At 45.2% G+C, this 20,805-nt stretch overlaps 1 protein-coding gene across 1 annotated transcript; it reads left to right on the top strand.

Moving 5' to 3' along the window:
* The first annotated feature begins 11,894 nt into the window (after positions 1–11,894).
* UNC119B (unc-119 lipid binding chaperone B) lies at positions 11,895–20,717 on the top strand. The gene is made up of 5 exons (XM_088477931.1): positions 11,895–12,282; positions 12,375–12,485; positions 13,741–13,849; positions 17,250–17,422; positions 18,690–20,717. The coding sequence occupies exons 1-5, from the start codon at positions 12,075–12,077 to the stop codon at positions 18,800–18,802; spliced, it is 714 nt and encodes a 237-aa protein (XP_088334057.1). The 5' UTR covers positions 11,895–12,074; the 3' UTR covers positions 18,803–20,717.
* Positions 20,718–20,805: the final 88 nt, after the last annotated feature.

Raw genomic sequence — 20,805 nt, 5'->3', positions numbered from 1 at the left:
TGCTGCGACCCCGATGCGCATCTCCGCCGTCCTCTAGTTGGATCGCAGATCAGATGGTTTTGGAGAGAGATCTACGATCTTTTGAGTACAATGTGATACACTTCTATGCATCTTATCCTATGATCGTAACGATAAATCGTACACCATTTGACCACATCGTATGAAGAATTTCAAGGACAATCGTACAACACATCTTACCAACTTTGAATTGCACCGTGTATGGGGGCCTTAAGGAAGCACTATTTATAAAAGAGACTTTGTAAATGAACTATTTTGGTTCAAGATGAAACTATCAAAGTGGAATGTGACAATGTGCAATTGATCTGTACTACAGCACCAAGCACCATGGAAGGTCCAAGCACATTGCTATTAGACACCACTTCATCTGTGAGCTAGTAGAGAGTGGAGCTATTAGTGTTACCTTTGTAGCAAGTGAAGATAATTCTGCAGATATGTTCACAAAGGGACTAACATTACATCTACAACACGTATTCATAGGGAAATGTGGACTGAAAAGTAATTGTCATGTTGATGCATTTTCACTGTTTTATGTTTTAATGTATAATCTGGTTACAGGTAATTTACCAAATGTCCAAGGGAGAAGGCAAAATGCGTTTGTATTAGCTGGAGACAGGCTGGGGTGGTGGGTTAGAGAGTAGTGTGCTCCAGTGCTATCTCCTTCTCCTACATTGAAGCATAGAAGCCACCATTACTAAGATGGCTGCTGAGATCGTTAATAAGCATGTGCAACCCTGCGCCCTGGTGCCATCTTGTCCATGTGTAGCTGCATATGTATCTGAGAGTGTACTGCACGGCCATATAGCACATGAATTCCTTACCGGGCAAGTACAATATCGGCTAGATACTGCTACTGCGGATTCTTAAAGCAGAGCCCAGGAACATCCAATACATTTCCAGGCTTTACACTGACTGCGGGTGCCATTTTAAATCTTCACCTGCAACCCGCCAGGAAGCAGCAGGTTACAAAAGTCGCTGCTTCGTAAATAAAGCCCCTTCTGTCTTTTAGAAATTAAAGAACTTGTACGATAGGGTCCTAGGTAATGTAAAAACAGAAGTAATTCTTTAGGACGTAAGAGAAATACAATGGCACCAGAATAAACATTCTGTAATATTTCACACTATGTTTCCTCCCTAGTCCTGCCCTTTGGAATGAAGAATACCCCAGCCACCTCCCAGTAGATGGCAGGACTTTTCCCATTCATACTGTTTCTCAACAATATAGACATTTTCGGCAAGACATGGGAAGCATATATCAAGTCACTTAGGTACTGAAATGTGGGTCTGTCTACCCACCCTGCAATACGTCAGATGGAAATGGCAGAGTTGGGCACATGGTTGGAGGAGGCAAAATTCTTCTCATGGTCTCAGCCCTCCAACCAAAACTGAGCCTTTTATCTGGACAGTTGGGTACTAAAAAAAAAAATTGGTTTGTGGACTTGTGTATCTGCTTAGACAAGTAATGGAGTCCCAGGGTGGGATTCCAAATAATCTCGTAGCATCTCTCTCCTAGAAATTAGTACAGTAGATAAGGATGCTGCCTATACCTCCATATAAATGGAGTGCAAGAAATTCCAGTCATGTTTGTACAGGCAGGAGTTCTGTGGTGACAACCATAATCCACTGCACTTGACTGCAGGAGTCAATGGACCGTTAATGCATTGGAGCCTGGCCCTACAATCTTATCATTTTGTGATTTCCCATAAAAGGGTTCAGGTCCATGGGAATGCAGATGGGCTCTCCTGTCAGGAGTAAATGCTCTCCATACTCAACCTGGCCAGAGCTAGATTAACCATTAAGCATATGCTTAGGACATCAAGGGAAAGGGGGCACCACAGAAACTTTCCATTACCGGATTGACGATGGACCAAAACTGCAAATGGTGCAGCTGAATCAGGTTCCACAAAAAGAGGCTGAATACAATAATAAAAATATAATAATAAAATGGTTATAATAGAGGTTAATAATATACATTAATCTTGGGAATACAACAAAATTAGAAACTGGTAAACTGCCACACAGTCCACCAAGGCTCACGTGATCGTTCTTGTCTTGGTCATGTCGGTTGTCCCGTTCAGTTGTCAACTGAGAGGGAGTGCAGCGGTGCTCAGTACAGTGTTGCCAGATGAGGGTTTTTCTCCAAATATAGAGGATTTTAAAGGCCTTGGTGAGAATTTGAGATAAGTTTTCATTGTTTTTTTTTTTGGGGGGGGGGGGAAATATATATGGGGGCACTAAAATCTTTTAAATGCTTAGGGCCTCTAAAGGTCTTAATCCAGCCCTGAACCTGGCCCTGATATTGCCACTTGCCTGGATAAAATTACCTACAGGCTTTGTGTATATGAAGCATAAATGAATTTCATGTATGTACACAAACTTTGTTTGAGCCACAAAATGATTACTAATATTGTACCTGCAGGCTGTGTGTATAAGGTGTATATAAAACAGAAATGCATTCCGTGTTTGCAATTGCCATTGCTGACCGAGTGCCTCCTTGGTGATTGATGTAGGCCACTGGCGTCGTCGGACTGCCCTTGTACAGGCTTGCCCTGAAGACTGTCCTGAGCCAGCGTGAGGGCTCTGTAAATGGCTTGGAGTTCCAATACATTGATTGGCAGGGTTGACTCGACCGATGTCCAACGGCCCTGGAAGGAATGGGATCCAAAAGGGGCGACCCTTGGTTAGGTTGGACGTCTGTAACCACCAGGAGAGGGCCAGACGATCCTCTGGAGAGAGAATCATTGTCTGGGATCTGATCCAATGGGGTAACCCGTTCCATCTGGAGAGGATTAGGTATTGCAGTTGTCTGGAATGGAACTGAGCGTACTCCACCATGTCGAAGGTGGATACCATGGATCCCAGAATCTGCATTGCTGAATGAACTGAGACTTGGCGACTGCGGAGTAAACTGCGCATTCCTTATTGAAGTGTGGAGATCTTGTCCGTTGTCAGAAAGATTCTCTGAGCTTGAGAATCCAAAAGAGCCCCCAGAAAAACCATCCTTTGTGAAGGGTTTAGGGAGGACTTTTTCCAGTTGATTAACCAGCCGTGTCTTTGTAGGAAGGCAATGGTTATCTGAAGATGGCATTGAAGAACCTCTGGGGAACGTGCTAAGAGCAAGAGGTCATCCAGGTATGGTAGCACCCTGACTCCCTGACAATGCAGGTGGGCTGCCATGACTGCCATAATATTGGTAAAGACCCGTGGAGCTGTAGAAAGTCCTAAGGGCAGAGCCTGAAATTGGAAACCGGAGATATTGCTGATGAGAGGGAGTTATAGGTACATGTAGGTAAGCGTCCTGAATATCCAGAGATACCATAAAGTCTCCCGGCTCTATAGCTAGTACAATAGAGCGAATTTGTTCAGGGATTTGAGGTTGATAGGCCGATAATACCCATTTGGTTTCTGCACCAGAAACGGTAGAATAATAACCGTTCCCTCTCTGTGATAGCGGAACTGGAACTATTACCCCCGCTTGCAGCAAGGACTGAATGGATTTCTGGATAAGCAGGGCCCTGCTCAGGTCTGATGGAGGGCCTGTGTGTAAAAACTGGTGGGGTGGCCACAGGGGCGTATCTACCCATTGGCCAGGATGGCACTTGCCAGGGGCGCCGACCAAAGGGGGGGGCGCTGCCCGGCAGTGCCACCAGTAGCCAAGGGATGGACAAGTCCCTCGGCCCCACAAGTGTAGGGTAGACCGCAGTGAGAGAGGTCTGCCCTACACAGTACACTGGGTACTATTACTGGGGGCACTGTATAGGGGGGACTACTACTGGGTACTATTACTGGGGGCACTGTATAGGGGGGACTACTACTGGGTACTATTACTGGGGGCACTGTATAGGGGACTACTACTGGTGTCTACTACTGTTCGCACTGTATAAGGGGGGACTACTACTGGGGGCAATGCAGCATAGGGGGGATTACTACTGGGGACACTGTATAGGGGGGGCTACTACTGGAGGCAATGCAGCATAGGGGGGATTACGAGTGGGGGATTACTACTGGGAGCACTGCATAAGAGGGGTAGGGGAGCGCCAGTACATTACATTGCCGGGGGCGCTTAGATCCCTAGATACACCCCTGGGTGGCTATTTTAGGAATGAGAGGGCGCACCCGTGAGAGTCCACTTCTTGCACCCAAGCATCTGTGGTGGTTTGACGTCAGCACTGGGCAAATTGAAGAAGTCGGCCTCTTACTCTGGGGTCCCCCAGGGGGAGGCCTGCCCGGTAAGGCTTAAGGTTTGTCCTCAGATTTGGAAGCAGGATGTCGGGTGGCCCAGGTCTGTTTGGTCCTGGGCTTGGCAGCCCTTGTGGAAGCCCATTGCCGAAGAAAGGAATGGCCCTTAGGCTATCCCTGGGGACGAAAGGACCCGAAGGACGTTGTCCGAGGCTTTGCAGTAGTTACTGAGGGCAGAAACAGTTTTTGATACTGCCAAAGTGGCTACAATCTTGTCTAGATCTGGGCCAAACAGGATCTCACTAGTGTAATGATTCTAAGGCCTTCTTAGAGTCTGACTCAGCCTTCCATGACCATAACCAAAGAGTGCGGTGGGCAGACACTGACGTAGCCGATGCTCTAGAGGCCAGGAGACTGGCATCCAAGGTCGCTTCTCCGAAAGAGGAAGCTGCATCCCTTATGTGAGCTATATAAGACATCTGATCCCTAGAGGCCTCTAGGGAGAAAGACTCTTCTAGGGCATCTGCCCAGCTCTCAATTGCTTTTGCCACCCAGGCAATAGCCATGGTTGGGTGAGCGGGATACAGTCAGGAAGCCAACGGTCTAAATGCCGACCGCTGGCTTCCCGACTGTGTAATCCCGACAGGGGTCTAATGACAGGCATTGAGATCTCAACGCCTGTCATTATACCTACGCTGGGAGCCTAACACCCGAAAGACCGAATGAAGGTAAGCCGGGTGCGGACAGCCACGGCGGGGGAGGGTTAGGTTAGGGGCTCCTGGGGGGGACTTGGGTAAGTACGGTGAGCCCATCCTCTTAGCCGGGGGAGGGGTTAGGTTTACAGGAGACAGGAGAACAGAATCTGCTGGTTAAGGCTCTGGAGTGTCTGAAAAGTCAGGAAATGGCTTATAAGAGCCGGAGAGCGTCTAATGTCGCGATGCGGCTTTGTCTGGCGTGATGCGGCTGGTACAGCCAATGGTATTGAAGTGGCACGGAGTGACCGTGGTGCGGCTAAGCAAACCCGGGATGTTGCTGGTATAACTGATGCGGCCTGGAGTGACCGTGATGCAGCTAAGTTAGCTGTGATGCGGCTGGTACAACCATTGGTATTGATGCGGCCTGGAGTGACCGTGGTGCGATTGTTAGCCGTAATGCAGCTGGTATAGCTGGTGGTAATTGATGCTGCCTAGTGTGACCATGATGCAGCTAAGCTAGCTATGATGCGGCTGGTACAACCGGTGGTATTGATGCGGCCTGGAGTGACTGTGGTGCGGCTGGTACCGCCAGTGGTATTGATGCGGCCTGGAGTGATCGTGGTGCAGCCAAGATAGCCGTGATGTGGCTGGTACAGCCGGTGGTAGTGATGTGGTGAAGAACAACAATGCAGAGACAGAACCCACACAGCAAGAACCAGAAGGCAAATTCGGAGACGCTATAGCCGGCAAGGCCGTAAGGACGCTGCTCGGCATAAAAAAGGTGAGGAACCAATCAGAACCACGAACAATCATCCCGTGTTCCCAGTAACGCGTGATGCCATCCGGCGCCCAGATCGACTAGCAACAATTGGTGCAGTACCCGCACGGCAGTCAGAAGTAGTAGGAGGGATCACTGAAATCTTGGAGTGTGACAAATCGCGCCGGCAACTTGTAACAATGTGACAGCCTTCACATTTATAAGTAAAAGTGAAGTATAGTAGACCCTGAATGGTATGATATGGTTATAGTGAGAGGAAAGGGAAAGGCATAGGCTGACAGATAAGAAAAATCATACAGACAGGCAGCGCTAGCAAAAGTCACATACTATGCAGAAAAACACTAACAGCAAAAGGGCGCTACATTCAACTACTCAGACGCAATGTCTGGTAGGCTATAGCGTTACATAACCTGACTCAGTGGCGGGCTGGGCCGGGTGCCATGTGCCCCCCGGGCCGCAGCGTCATACGGGCCGCGGGCAGTCTGTGTCACTGTGACACAGACTGCACCGCGTGTGTAGCGCTGACCGGCACAAACACACAGCCGCGTGTTTGCTTTAGCAGCTGATGAGAGTCAGACAGACTCTCATCGGCTGCTGCTCCCACTGCCAGAGCCGGACATCTTCCGGCTCCCGCAGTGGGTAATGGGAGTGACGCGTCACTCCCATAATGCAAAGCGGCGGACGGAGGAGCTGATCTCGGCGGCGGGACCAGGAGCGGGTGTCAGGTAAGTGTTGTTTTTTTTTTTATATTATGTGTGTCTACTGCGGGGGGTCTGGCACTATAAGGAGACCACTACTGGGGGCACTACAAAGGGGGGGACTACTACTACTGGGGGCGCTACAAGGGGGGGGACTACTACTACTGGGGGCGCTACAAGGGGGGGGGACTACTACTATTGGGGGCGCTACAAGGGGGGGACTACTACTACTGGGGGCACTACAAGGGGGGGACTACTACTACTGGGGCACTACAAGGGGGGTACTACTACTGGCGGGGACTACTAATAGGGGCACTACAAGGGGACTACTACTAGGGGCATTGCATAGGGGGTAGGGGACTACTACTAGGGGCATTGCATAGGGGGGAGGGGACTACTACTAGGGGCACTACATAGGGGGGAGGGGACTACCACTGGGGGCACTGCATCGAGGGACCACTGCTGGGGGCTCTATATAAAGGGCAATAGTGGGGGTACTGCATAGGGGGAAGACTACAACTGGGGCCACTATTTAAGGGTCACTGCATAAGGGTTAAAACTACTGGGGGCACTATATATGGGGCTTACTACTGGGGGCACAAGGGGCACTGCATAGGGGGGATCACTACTGGGGGCACTACTCGAGGCCTGCATAAGGGTGTCCTCTCCTGAGGGGGGAGGGGGCGCCGTAGCACGCCCGTTCTTTCGGGCACCCTGGCTGCACGCTACTCCTCTGCCAGGGCCGCCTGCATGCATTTGCCCCCAGGCTAAAAGTTGCCAGCCAGCCCCTGACCTGACTCCTGGGAGAGGTATGTAGGTGTCTGGACCCAGCGATTTCCAGAGAGAGCTGTGGCTGAGCCTGCAGAAAATAGCCACCAGAGACTTCTGGGGAGGATAGCAGCTTAGAGCATCCAGACCGCGGTGGAATGGCGCCTAGAGCTGGGGAAGGGGCCGCTGTAATAGGGAAAGCTGACCTCCCCTGGCTGATTTTTGACCACCGGGATGCTGGATTCCCGCACCATATGTACCCTGGTGGTCTAGTGGATCACGCGGTCGAGGCCGGTGTGCACTCCGGTCTGTTCCTTGAGACCGGAGGTAAGACTGCCCAGCCACGGGCTACTGCAAGCTGTAACCCATCTTACCTGTCCCCTGTGTCTGAGTTGCAGTCTGGGGTCCTCCATGGGGCCGGCTAGCAAGGTCCCAGGGAGCCCCACCGAAAGTACCAAGCGATGCTATGGAGTTGCGGCGCCCGGAGGGGTGATGGAGTGGCAGCACAGACGTCCTAAGGACAGTCTGATGCTGCGCACTCAGTAGTAAAGATAAATAAAATTAGAAATCATAGAAATAAATCTTTGGGCTGCATAAGGCAGCCACTGTTATATAAGGTGATCCGAGCTCCTGCCAGACAGCAAGTGACCTGATTTGCCTCCGGCTCGGGGACGGGGTTTAGGGGGGAGGGACCGTTGCATCCTGGCAGTCGAAAGCTTAACTGTTTGGTGTCCATCCTTATCCACCACCTACACCCCATGGTATTCCTGTGGATCCCTATGGACCCTGAAGAAGAAATATTGTATAAAATTACCTGCAGTCTAGGTGTATAAGGTGTATATAAAACATAAATGCATTCTGTGTTGAGATTTGGGTCCCATTCCCAAGATATTTCATTATGGTATGCAATTATTCCAAAATACCCCTGGCCCCATGCATTTTGGATATGGTAGACTCAACCTGTAATATCTAAATGTTGTCAGGTGGGTTTTCTAAATATTGCTAGCCTTTCTTCTCAAAGCATCGAGAAGGGTACTCTTTAACCCAGATACACTCGGGGGAAGTACTGGTGTACAAATAAGCACTCCAAACATGTCATTAGCATACTTTTTACTATTTGTAATGCGATTAGACAGCATTTCTATGCACCTGTATTATGAACATAGAGGTTTATTTACTAAGCATCTGGTTCTAAAATCTAATGTGTTTATGCTCAAAATTTAAAGGGGCAAGGATTTTAATAGCCATGTTTTGCTAGTAAAATCATTGCCCTTATAAATTTCGGGTACAAACATGATCAAGAGTGCTTTTGGCTCTGACAGAGCCAAAAGCACTCCCACTGACATCACTTGTAATGTCAGTGGGGCCGGCCCTAGACGGTAGGTATTCTATGGGAACGCCTCTGTCTGGGCAGCCATGCCCCTGGCCCGCCCACCAAAGGGGGCGTGCTGTCACTCAACATCGACAGCACGCCCCCTTTGAAGCGAGACCCGGAGCAACTGCTTGCCCATCGCTATCCGGGTCTCGCGCATGCGCACGACGGAGCCGCCTCCATCGTGCGCATGCGCACTGGGCCAACATCGACCCGATTGCAATTTGCAATCGATTGTGTATAAAATCTTTCCCTTTTTCAATCGACTGTGGCAATTCTGTAATCTATTGAAAAAGGGAAACATTTTTATACACAATCGATTGCAAATTGCACGATTGCTGCAGTCAATCTCTGATGTATGGGGGCCTTTAGGTGGAAGAGCAGTATTACTCACATATACATTTGGGGATGAGCCCGGGTAGGTAGGCCCCATGAAATCATGGTCATAAATTACTCATTACCACGCACTTTAGTGCTGTAATCAAGCCCTATAAAGGTTCCATGTGCAGCTAAGCAGGACAAGAACATTCAAGCCCTTCTAATAGATGCTAGAACCTGTAAAACCACATCTGTCAAACTAAACAGCATGATTGAGCTGCACCTGTATATTTCCAACAACCCAGAAGTTATACTAAAGCTGCAATACAAGGTTTCCAAACATAATTATCCTAGGCATTAGCCAGACTAGTTTAGAATGTCTGACTTACATAAGTTGGATGCAGAACATGTACTGCATTTGTGGAACCAACAACAACAACCTATGCTTGAACACAGGTGTAGATATTTTAAATTATATTTGTCCTCTATCCAAACTGGACTAAACAAATACACACACTATCATTCCACTGGGAACTTGTGACATCACTAAGGTACATTGCACCCAATCAATGCATTGCCATGATTACTGCCTCATTCCACAAGGCGTCTGGCTTTACTGAGAAGGCAACTGATGCAGTTTAAATCATGGTACATGCTATGTGTATTACAAATTGTTTTCACAGAGGACAGCATATGAACACCTTTAATATTGAGTACTTTATAGAGGGCAGCATTTGCAAGTATGTGCTGAAGACAACTGTGCACTTGTACAATCCATGGGGTGCAAATACATAAATGTTTTCGCATGCGTGGTAAATACTGGCTGCTTTTGCATGTAACCCACAAATGTTGGACAGCTTTATTTATATCCTGCAATTTAGATGTCAGTTTGGACACATCCCTCCCAAATCTAATGGTGCGTACACACGTAGCAATTGAAATGATTGATTTGAACTAGGGATGTGCAGGCTCGGATAGGTTCGAGTTTGCACGTGGAGTTCGGATTTTTCCCTCCAAAAAAACGGAACTCAGAAAGAGGCAAAACGTCATCTTACATGGACGAACATCATCATTCCTGGACAAAAGTCCAGGAATGATGATGTTCGTCCATGTAAGATGACGTTTTGCCTCTTTCTGAGTTCCGTTTTTTTGGAGGGAAAAATCCGAACTCCACGTGCAAACTCGAACCTATCCGAGCCTGCACATCCCTAATTTGAACGATATCGTTCAAATCAATCCCCATCAACTTACCATCGACCAGCGATGCGCAGCCACGTATGGACGATAGCGATATCGTCCATCAGCCGTGCATGCTGGTCAACTTGCTCGATATCGATCAGGTTACTATAGCTATAGTCGTCGATATGTATGTGGTGTGCTGGGTGATCAATACAGGTCATCTAGCACACCAGGGAGGGTGCATGACGATCAGCCAGCGATATCGTATCGCTGACTGATCGCTACGTGTGTATGCACCATAACTCTCTCTGCACATTTTACATCTGCCCCACCAAGATGCACAGCTACTTCCTCTTTCTTTGGGCCTGATTCAGAGACAGACGCAGTTACCATCGCAACTTGTATATATAGCAGAGTTGTACTCTCTGTAACCACACCCTATCTGCACGATTGGTTTCATAGCCGTCATCATTATCACTGCGCACTTGCACTAACCCTATCCCTGGTGCAAGAGACTTGTTTAAAAAGAGACCTAATTCTGATCATGTACAACTCTGCATAGCATGCATTGAACTTTCTCTTCAGGAGAATGCTTTTAGCCGCAGATGGAGATACGACGAGTTGTGTATTCGGCTTTGCGGCACACACAACGAGAAAACATGCAAGAAACAAATACCGACCTGCATTTAACTTTGCATAATCCTCTTAGTGCATATATCACCATTGATAGATAGATGCCTATTATCACTTGTGTGTACAAAGCAATATGATGGCAACAGACATACAAATCAAGCTTGGCTGAGATGAAAGGTGTGAAAACTGCTACATGGATAAATGCAGCCTCATGTACACATGGGATAGACAGTAGTGCCCTTGCTGGCACTTGGCAATTAAACACCAGGTGTAGCCTCAATCAGGATTTTCCACTCCACATATAGCTATGCAGGAAGCAAATATCCTGCAGGATTAAAATTTGCATTTGTGATTTAATACAGTAGCATAGAACCACTCTATTCTATACATATATACCAGTGGTCAGGGAACAGGGGTAAATTACCCCACATGGGGTAAAAATAAAATTCCTGAGGGTAATGGACGGACAGCCGGGCATGCATATGATTCATTCTATAATATAGAATGACTCATATGCATGCCGGTTGTGCCGCAGGGAGGCTCTAAACCGGACGCCCGCTGAGATGTTATTACCAGCGCCCGGCTCCTTCCCTGCAGCGCCACGTTAGCCGGAGGCTGGAGTTCTCTTCTGAACTCCAGCTTCCGGCTCTTTCCATGCGCACTATGGGAGAGATGTCATGACGTCTCTCCCATAGTTCTGAGGAGCAGCCGGGCGGACAGGATGGCGGCGGAAGCAGGAGCGGGGATTAAAGTAAGTGTTTTTTGGGGAGATTTTTTGTACAAGCGGCACTACAGGGGCATAACTATGGGGGCACTACTACAGGGGCATTATATGGGTGCACTACTATATGATTTCCTTCCTTTCAAATCAAGGGGGTAACGCCGGCATATCTAAATATATTTTAGGGTAAAAGGTAAAAAAGTTCCCTGACCCCTGATATACACAGATGGGGGTGGAACAGTTCCTTTATATACTAATAGCAAAACGCGTGAAGAACACTATTCTTACTTTAATAAGAACTAAAAGGAGTTTCACATATTATAGTTTGAGGCAAAATTATGCTAAACCAAATATTACTTAGTTAGCCATCAATGATTCATCTCCAAACATGCTGCTAACAAATTAGATATAATTCTTCCAAATCCTAGAACCTGTAGCTACGGCCTGCAGTCTGCAGACCACATACACCTTGAGCTCCCTATAGAGTTCTGGGTGGTGGTGATGGTTATTATTACAGTGCGGGACATACATGTAGCGCATGCTATACAGCCTCGCACAGTCATTGGTTGAGCCGAACCATTGTCGGAAATACGCCCAGCCAGTGTTGCTGTGTGTCTGACTCCTGTACGCTGCTGCAGGTCACCAAGTACCGGCGGGGCCGCCTTCTCTCCATAGTTACGGCAGCAGCGGATGTGGCAGCCGCCATCTTGCAGACATGAGCGGGTCACACCGGGAGGCAGCCAAGGAAGAACGGAAGAAAGCAGGGGGCGGGGTGATCAACCGGCTGAAGGCGCGGCGGCTCCATGGCAGGGAGGGGGGTGATGCCGAGCTCATGACCGACACCCTGCTTACTGAGAAGGAGCTGTTAGGCCTGAAGGAGCTGAGACCGGAGCATGTCCTAGGCCTGAACCGAGTCACGGAGAGTAAGTTTGCTGCTGGGAGGCTTGTTATCCTGGAAGGAGAGGATGCGGTCCCGTCGGTTCTTTGCTGTAACTTTTGTCTCTTTTGCTGCTAGATTATTTGTGTAATCCCGAAGAGAACATCTATGGTATCGACTTCACCCGCTTTAAAATCCGGGATTTAGAGACTGGCACTGTGTTGTTTGAGATCTCCAAGCCCTGCTCAGGTACGCTACATGCTGACTTACCTGCTGCTCCCAAGCCCTGCTCAGGTACGCTACATGCTGACTTACCTGCTGCTCCCAAGCCCTGCTCAGGTACGCTACATGCTGACTTACCTGCTGCTCCCAAGCCCTGCTCAGGTACGCTACATGCTGACTTACCTGCTGCTCCCAAGCCCTGCTCAGGTACGCTACATGCTGACTTACCTGCTGCTCCCAAGCCCTGCTCAGGTACGCTACATGCTGACTTACCTGCTGCTCCCAAGCCCTGCTCAGGTACGCTACATGCTGACTTACCTGCTGCTCCCAAGCCCTGCTCAGGTACGCTACATGCTGGCTTACCTGCTGCTCCCAAGCCCTGCTCAGGTACGCCACATGCTGACTTACCTGCTGCTCCCAAGCCCTGCTCAGGTACGCCACATGCTGGCTTACCTGCTGCTCCCAAGCCCTTCTCAGGTACGCCACATGCTGGCTTACCTGCTGCTCCCAAGCCCTTCTCAGGTACGCCACATGCTGGCTTACCTGCTGCTCCCAAGCCCTGCTCAGGTACGCCACTTGCTGGCTTACCTGCTGCTCCCAAGCCCTGCTCAGGTACGCCACATGCTGGCTTACCTGCTGCTCCCAAGCCCTGCTCAGGTACGCCACATGCTGGCTTACCTGCTGCTCCCAAGCCCTGCTCAGGTACGCTACATGCTGGCTTACCTGCTGCTCCCAAGCCCTGCTCAGGTACGCTACATGCTGGCTTACCTGCTGCTCCCAAGCCCTGCTCAGGTACGCTACATGCTGGCTTACCTGCTGCTCCCAAGCCCTGCTCAGGTACGCTACATGCTGGCTTACCTGCTGCTCCCAAGCCCTGCTCAGGTACGCTACATGCTGGCTTACCTGCTGCTCCCAAGCCCTGCTCAGGTACGCTACATGCTGGCTTACCTGCTGCTCCCAAGCCCTGCTCAGGTACGCTACATGCTGGCTTACCTGCTGCTCCCAAGCCCTGCTCAGGTACGCTACATGCTGGCTTACCTGCTGCTCCCAAGCCCTGCTCAGGTACGCTACATGCTGGCTTACCTGCTGCTCCCAAGCCCCATAGTTCTTAACACTGAGCCTGTGACTATTTCCTGCTTAGTTCCTTGAGTTATATGTTGCTTTCCACCTAGGCTCACTTATAGTAAACTGTAATCGTGACTCAAGGGTTTGGGGTCCAGTGTGTTGGGTTACCTCTTATTTTGAGCTTGACATTTATGCATCCACATTATTTTTGTTACAGAGCAAGAGGAGGATGTTGAGGAAACTGGACATCTTGATAGTAGCGCAGGGCGCTTTGTACGTTATCAGTTCACGCCAGCATTTCTCAGGCTCCGAAAAGTTGGCGCTACGTGAGTACTTGGCAGGAAGATTCTGACTGAGGCCTGGCATGCTTTGATTATTTCCCATGTCTTATGTCTGCGTTCGTTTTGGTGTGAAAGGAGCACAAACTCAGCATGAAATAGAGAAAACAAAGGGTGCTTGCACATGGACCTCCTTTAGAGAGTACAGACAAGAATGCGCACCGTATTAAGTTCATGTAGCATAGGGGTAAATTATCTCTATGTATAGCTTTGTTCACTTAAAGCTACATGACCACCTTTGTAGCTGAACATTTCAGTTTGTCCCAAGTAGTGGGGGATGAGCAGGAGGACCAATCAAAAGCAATAGTGGCCGATTCTGCGACTTATGTTTGGTACGCCTTCTTACACCTCCTTCCACAGAATCAAACAGACCTGCCTGCCTTGTAGGGTTGTGTACAAAGTCCTGTAAAACAGAGCATTCCCCAGAGCTCCAAGGAGGGGAGGGAACATGTTAGCACATACGTTTTAATGCAGCTTTGAAGGTTACCCAATTATGTATTTTGCTAGAACTGCTGAGATTGCCTGTGTTACTACTATCCATGCAATGCTACCTGGTAAAATTCCAATAAGACACGAGACCACATTGCTGCTAGTGGCTATAGATTGAATGCACACCATGGCCATCTGGGTGTGGTAAATTAGGTCAACGGTGACAATGTCGACATCATGTCTACACACATGACATGTCGACCTAATGTCTCTGGTGGCCCAGCAGTCCACCTGTACCTGGCGACAGCATGTCTTCTGCGGTGTCTTCAGCATTGTTTTCCGAGTCTTGGCAGTGGCGTGTGCGCCACTTCCAGCGCACACCTCCGACGAATGGTGGTTCTAGTAAATATTTCTCCCCTAACCTCCCTCAGCAGCCTAAGCCTAGCCCTCCTAGTGGTACCTATCTATCTGTCGGTATTCTGAGAATGTGGACATTGTGAACATGGTGATTGTCGACCATGTGACCAGATCCCGGTATTCCAAACTAATTTTGAAATACTTTTTTGACATCTTGACAAGTTCTCCAGACAGACTTCTGAAGAATGATAAAACACAGATGTTGGTTTATATGTCAAGATTACTCCAGGAATCCTGAAGAAGGTGCCAGCATGTTTATACTACCATTGTGGATATACTTTTCATGTAAATGTTTCCATGTTAAGTAAGTGGACGAACTTCAAAAATATTTACTTTTTTTTTTAAATTGAGTAAATTTTTATTGTAATTTTTTAGACATAACATATAAACATGTAATACGTACACTTTAACATGTATACATCAGAGCTAGTCTACAAAACCTGAATTTTATATAATATAAATCATATAAAAAGAAATAAAACATCTGATTCCATTTGTTTTTAGACAGATTATAAAACAGAATATGTATGTATGTGTGTGTGTGTGTGTATATATATATATATATATATATATATATATATACAAATACGTATATATTATCTTGAACATATATGATAACTAATAAACAACCAAATAATATCCCATCAACAAAAATAGCACAGAAAAAAAATCATACTAAATTATAATAAAGAAAATTCTCTTCTTTTTTACCAATGTAATATACTCAGCACAGTTAGAATTGCTGTTTTTGTTATTATCATTTATATTACCGTATAATATGGACCTGTGAAAAAGAGCTTCAAGCAAAAAACATACAAGATATCAAAACAGATTATATATCAGAAACCATATAAAAATTAGATTGAAGCCATGTATTCCATATCTTCTCGAACTTAGATTCAGATTTTCGTGAAATATACATATATTTCTCATGCATCACCATAGAAATAACAAGTAATTTCCAAGTTATATATTCATGTCCTATAGAAGCCAACCATGATCTAGCTATGACTACTTTTGCCAATGTGCACAGATTAATGACATATTGGGTAGTATATTTATCCAATACATCATGAGGTATTGTTCCAAGGACACATACACTGGGTGTTAGTATAGAAATAGGGATACCAGTAGTAGCCATAGTTTGTAAAACTCTATTGCAGAATGTACTGATCACAGAACAGTCCCAAATCAAATGCCAGAAAGTACCTCTAAATAGAGCACACTTAGGACAGATATAGGACAGATATCATTTACCCTTCCAGCAAACTTCATAAGCCTAACAGGTGTGAGATAAGTCCTATGCAAAATGAACAACTGTATCTGTTGGAATCTAATTGATGCAGTAGAGCATCTCGGAGATTCCATGGCAAGATTCCATGATTCGTCACTCATAGGACCCACATCAACCACCCATCGTTCCTGAAGACCAGAAAGATCCGTACAATGATGAGCGGACATAAGATAAGAGTATATACTCTGTATGGTTTTACGGGACCCCATGGACATAAATAACTTTTTAATAGGAGAATCTATTATAATTGGTGAAGAGTCGGAGAATTGGGTGTATAGCGCATATCGCAACTGAAGGTACCGTTAAAAATAAGAGCCAGGTAGACAGAATTCGTCCCTTAACTGAGTGAAGGATTTAAGGATACCAATATCATACAATTGTCCTAAAGAGATCAACCCTCTAGAACCCCACACTCTTATCAGTTTGTAAAAAAGACAACTCATCTAGTGTTTTGGAGTTCCATAGAGAAGTGTCTGGGTCTGCTCCTTCATACTTAACCATTTTTGAGATTAGTCTCCACATATAAACTGCCTGATAGAACATAGGAGGATGTTTTTTTTTTTTTTTTTTTTTAAGAATATCTCTCCTCAAGTAATGGTTGTAAGGGGGTGTGTCCTGGTGAAGCCTGGGACACCATCATACATACCAAATCACACACTGGGTCACCTCTTAACCATAATCGCAAATGTGCTAACTGAGAAGCCAAATAGTATAACCGAAAATGGGGAAGAGCAAGTCCTCCCCAAACCCCGGGATCTAATTAGAGTGTTCAATTGTATTCTAGGACGCTTGTTCATCCAGACCAGAGAGGAGAACAACTATTTATTTAGTTTCCTAAATATGGATAGTGGGATATAAATAGGAGATTGTTGAAATTTGGGCTGCACAATCATTTTTATCAAATTAACTCTACCAGTCAGTGTCAGAGGCAGTTTTACCCAGGTGCGGGATTTCAAATGAAGATATTCCAATAAAGGTTGTACATTCAGGGACATATAATCCTGTGGAGAGTTGGTAACCCAGATTCCCAAATACTTAAAGCGGTCCACCCATTGAAGGGGAAGAGATAAAAATATTTACTTTTTAAAATTAAGTTGGTGTCCAAGGTGACACTTTTTCTCTAAATGTGTAATGTTAATCGTGTGCTTTGTATTTTTACAAGCTTACTTTGGGTGTTTTAGACATCCTAATATACAGAGAGATGGGGCAAAGTGTCTAAGTCTTTTTTCGTTTATGTACAACTTTTAGTGTGGAGTTCACAGTAGGCGACAAGTCTGTGAAGAGTTTCCGGATGATTGAGAGACATTACTTCCGTGAACGGATCCTTAAAAGTTTTGACTTCGACTTTGGCTTTTGCATTCCAAATAGCAGTAACACATGTGAACACATGTACGAATTTCCACAACTGTCAGAAGAACTCAGTAAGTATTATTCTATTTGTATGTGGTAACTAATCCTCCTTCTGAATATATTCCTAGGTTACATACATGTGCAAAAAGTCTTACGAATTTACTATACTTCAACAGTTAAGCCAGTGGTTCCCAAACTGTGTGCCGTGGCACCCTGGGGTGCCTCGGGACACTTTCAGGGGTGCCTCAGGTTGGTGGTCCAGCACCAAATCAAATTCTTTATGGTCAATGTAATGTAAATATATGGACAAATAGAAGCGCAAACCTGTCCCCATCACATAACTGAACCTAAGGATGACAGGTAGCACAATTTACTTCACTTTACTACATTTTTTTTTCTGAATTTCTCAATAACATGCTTTTGTCCCTGGGGTGCCATAAAAACAGTGCTGATGCACTAGGGCGTCGTGATTCAAAAAAGTTTGGGAAGCTCTGAGTTAAGCCATGAAGAAAAAAATCAAAATATCACTTTTGTGTTAGCAGGTGTTGTAATCTAAAAAATTATTTGGAAACACGTGTTATATGTTCTCCAAGGGCCTGATATAGGTCTGCGTCTTACAGCACTTGCACACCCCTTGCCTCCTCAGTTATATGGAGATGCAGCTCTACATTCGTGCATATACGGCGTGAGTAAGTGCGACTGTATGCCGCCCCTACGATACTGCCGGACTTGCAAAATATTGTTTACAGCTCCATATGGCTGCCTACAAAAATATGAGAAGGGGATGCGAGTTTGGTGCCTTTGCTGGCATTTGTACGCTGTCAACGGCAACTCGCCCCCTTTATGGGTAATTGAATTGACCATAATGCTTCAGTTATCCAAAACATTCTTCAGTCTTTGACTGTCGGGAAGGAAGATGTGCAGGAATAATCTTTAAGAAGTCTAGCTAATTAGTATTCATCTTTTAGTTGATTGTAATTGATATGCGTTTTGCCTCGGATACATTTTTATTTAGGGCACTCCATGAATTCCATACAGGCTACGTTTTTTTTAAGGTAATATTCTGCAACCAAAGATTCTATGATTTAGCCCTCAGGAGTCTTTCACAATAACAACAAATTGTATGTGCAGGACATTTTAATTTATATTTTAAATTGCATCGGTTTTAACTGACTTTAGTGATCGTCATATGCATCAACCGTGGAAAAACATTTCACCTTTCATATTAGTTTTGTTGCTTTTAAAATGGTTTTGCTTGTGAATGAGAACTAATCTATTTACTGATTGTTGGAATACCTTACTGTAACACTTTTCACTTTTGTTTTCTCCCCCTCATAGTCCGCTTGATGGTTGACAACCCGTACGAGACAAGATCTGACAGCTTCTACTTTGTGGATAACAAGCTCATCATGCATAATAAAGCAGATTATGCTTACAATGGTGGGCAGTAAGGATCTATTTTCTCAGACTCTTCCATTTTGAAATATAACGGACTAGAGGATTATGGGAGATATTTCTGGTCAATCCTGTGCTTGACACATCAAGAAACATTTGTCATCTTGCTGTTATATAAAGTGCTGCAATAAGAATCTGAAGACTTTGTACAAAAAATACATATTTATTTTCCTTTTTTTTTTTTATTTCAATATTATCTTATTGTCTTCTATTGGCATTTTAACAGCCTTCTGCTTATAAGGAAACTATAATTGGGAGGTTGCTGTTACTGTAATGTTCAGGTTGGCATAGCTTGATGGAATTTGAGACTTATTTTGTGCAATACTCATTTTCTTTGCCCTCTGTACTTCTGGAAAAGAAGCATGTTAGAAAAAAAATGTACAGTTATTTTCTGTATGATTTATAAAATCAGAACATAAAATCTTGCATATCTTTTCCATATAAACACTTCAGTAGTGTGATGGAACAAAACACTCACTTGTCCACAACTTTAAGAAAAAAAAAAAGAGACCATAGATCTATTAATATTTTTTTCTTACAAGATTTATGTACATATTTCTTACAAGATTTATGTACATATTTCTTACATATCCATTTTTAGAACCTGTAGGATGTATAAGACACTTGAGATTCGTTAACTGTTATGTATCTTCAGCTGTGGTTCACATAGGTGCCTATTTTACTATATAATTGATTTGTCCTTCAGGGAAATATATATGAACTATTTTTATTAGTGGTATAGTTCATGTAAAGTGCTTTAATTAACTTTGTATGTCTGTACTTCCATCGAAGCTAGAAGCAATAACTTACTACACAAATACAAGCTGTGGTTTCTTGCCATAATGACTGGGCAAATGGTAGGAGTCCGAATAGAGAACTGTCTTCCATATGGGGGTGGGTTATTCATTTTAAAGAGTACGTGGAGTTTGGACAGTTACGCTGTGTTCAAGCATTATGGTATAGCTATATGTGAAGACCTTTGAATAAAATTGTAATAAGAGTAACACAAGACAAAGACCTGGCTAACCTATAATTAGTTACGTGCTTGTTGAATTGAACGCACCCTGAGAAAGTTAGTTGGCTGCCATCTATGCCTGTTGCCTACAGCCAAACATTCCGTCTACATTCTAACAGACTTTAATTTGTGCCATGCATCTAAGTACCCAAATATGCTGTTATGTAGCTAGTGTTGAAAATCAATATTTGGAAAAGAGATTATACTTGTATGCAGGAGATTTTGCTGCTTGTCCTGGGATCTACTGGATTACATTATAGTGTAAATTAAATTACTCAAAACTTGTTTTAAAATAAGATTTTGGGACTGGTTTATCTAGTGTTCTATTTGTGAAGGTCAAGCAGGACAAAGTAGATTTTAATCATTATTTACATACAAAGTATTTTTCTAGGGAGAAATACATTGAGTCAACTTTATTTTGAGCAAGACCTGGAAACATTGTGTACAGTAGTGATCTAGGTATAGGTGAAATGCGTTTGTTTTTGGAGCAAAAAAACAAGTCTGGTGTGATATAGTTGGGACTCCGGTACAGTGTTCAAAGGTAGGAAGCTTCATCGGTGGAGGAGTGTCCAAATGCTGAATTTTGGAACCATTAGCAGGATTCTGCTGTTATCTGTCAGGGTCAGAAGTATGTTATAATTGGTGGAGCATGGGGGGTACAGTGAGTAGTATTGCTGCTTTACAATGCTTGGGGGCGGGGGGGTGTAATGGGTTTTCTTTTGACCAGTATTTGAAGGATAAACAGGCAAAGTGAACTCTTCAACTTGTCAAATGCTTAGACCTTCACCGTGTTTAAGTCTTATGGTGATGGGTTAATTCAGTTTACTTATAAATAGGGAGGGCTTTTGTAATAACCTGTATTTTTCTGAAAAAAAAATAAAGCTCATTTAATTAAAGTGGAGTGTGTGTGTGTGTTGTTCCCTACACTGTGACTGCTGTCTGCCTGTGTACTGTACAGGAAGCGCACAGCACAGCAAACCTATA

The sequence above is a fragment of the Taudactylus pleione genome, unplaced genomic scaffold, assembly GCF_031769625.1.
Source record: "Taudactylus pleione unplaced genomic scaffold, aTauple2 ptg000205l, whole genome shotgun sequence".
Lineage (NCBI taxonomy): Eukaryota > Metazoa > Chordata > Amphibia > Anura > Myobatrachidae > Taudactylus > Taudactylus pleione.
This window is presented reverse-complemented; position numbering and strand designations above follow the sequence as displayed.

Bases quoted from the DNA above. Each gene is read 5' to 3' on its own strand.
- UNC119B (XM_088477931.1), top strand. From the start codon at position 12,075: ATGAGCGGGTCACACCGGGAGGCAGCCAAGGAAGAACGGAAGAAAGCA. The intron at 12,283-12,374 runs GTAAGTTTGCTG...TTTTGCTGCTAG, and splicing joins CCTGAACCGAGTCACGGAGA to ATTATTTGTGTAATCCCGAA. The intron at 12,486-13,740 runs GTACGCTACATG...TTTTTGTTACAG, and splicing joins GATCTCCAAGCCCTGCTCAG to AGCAAGAGGAGGATGTTGAG.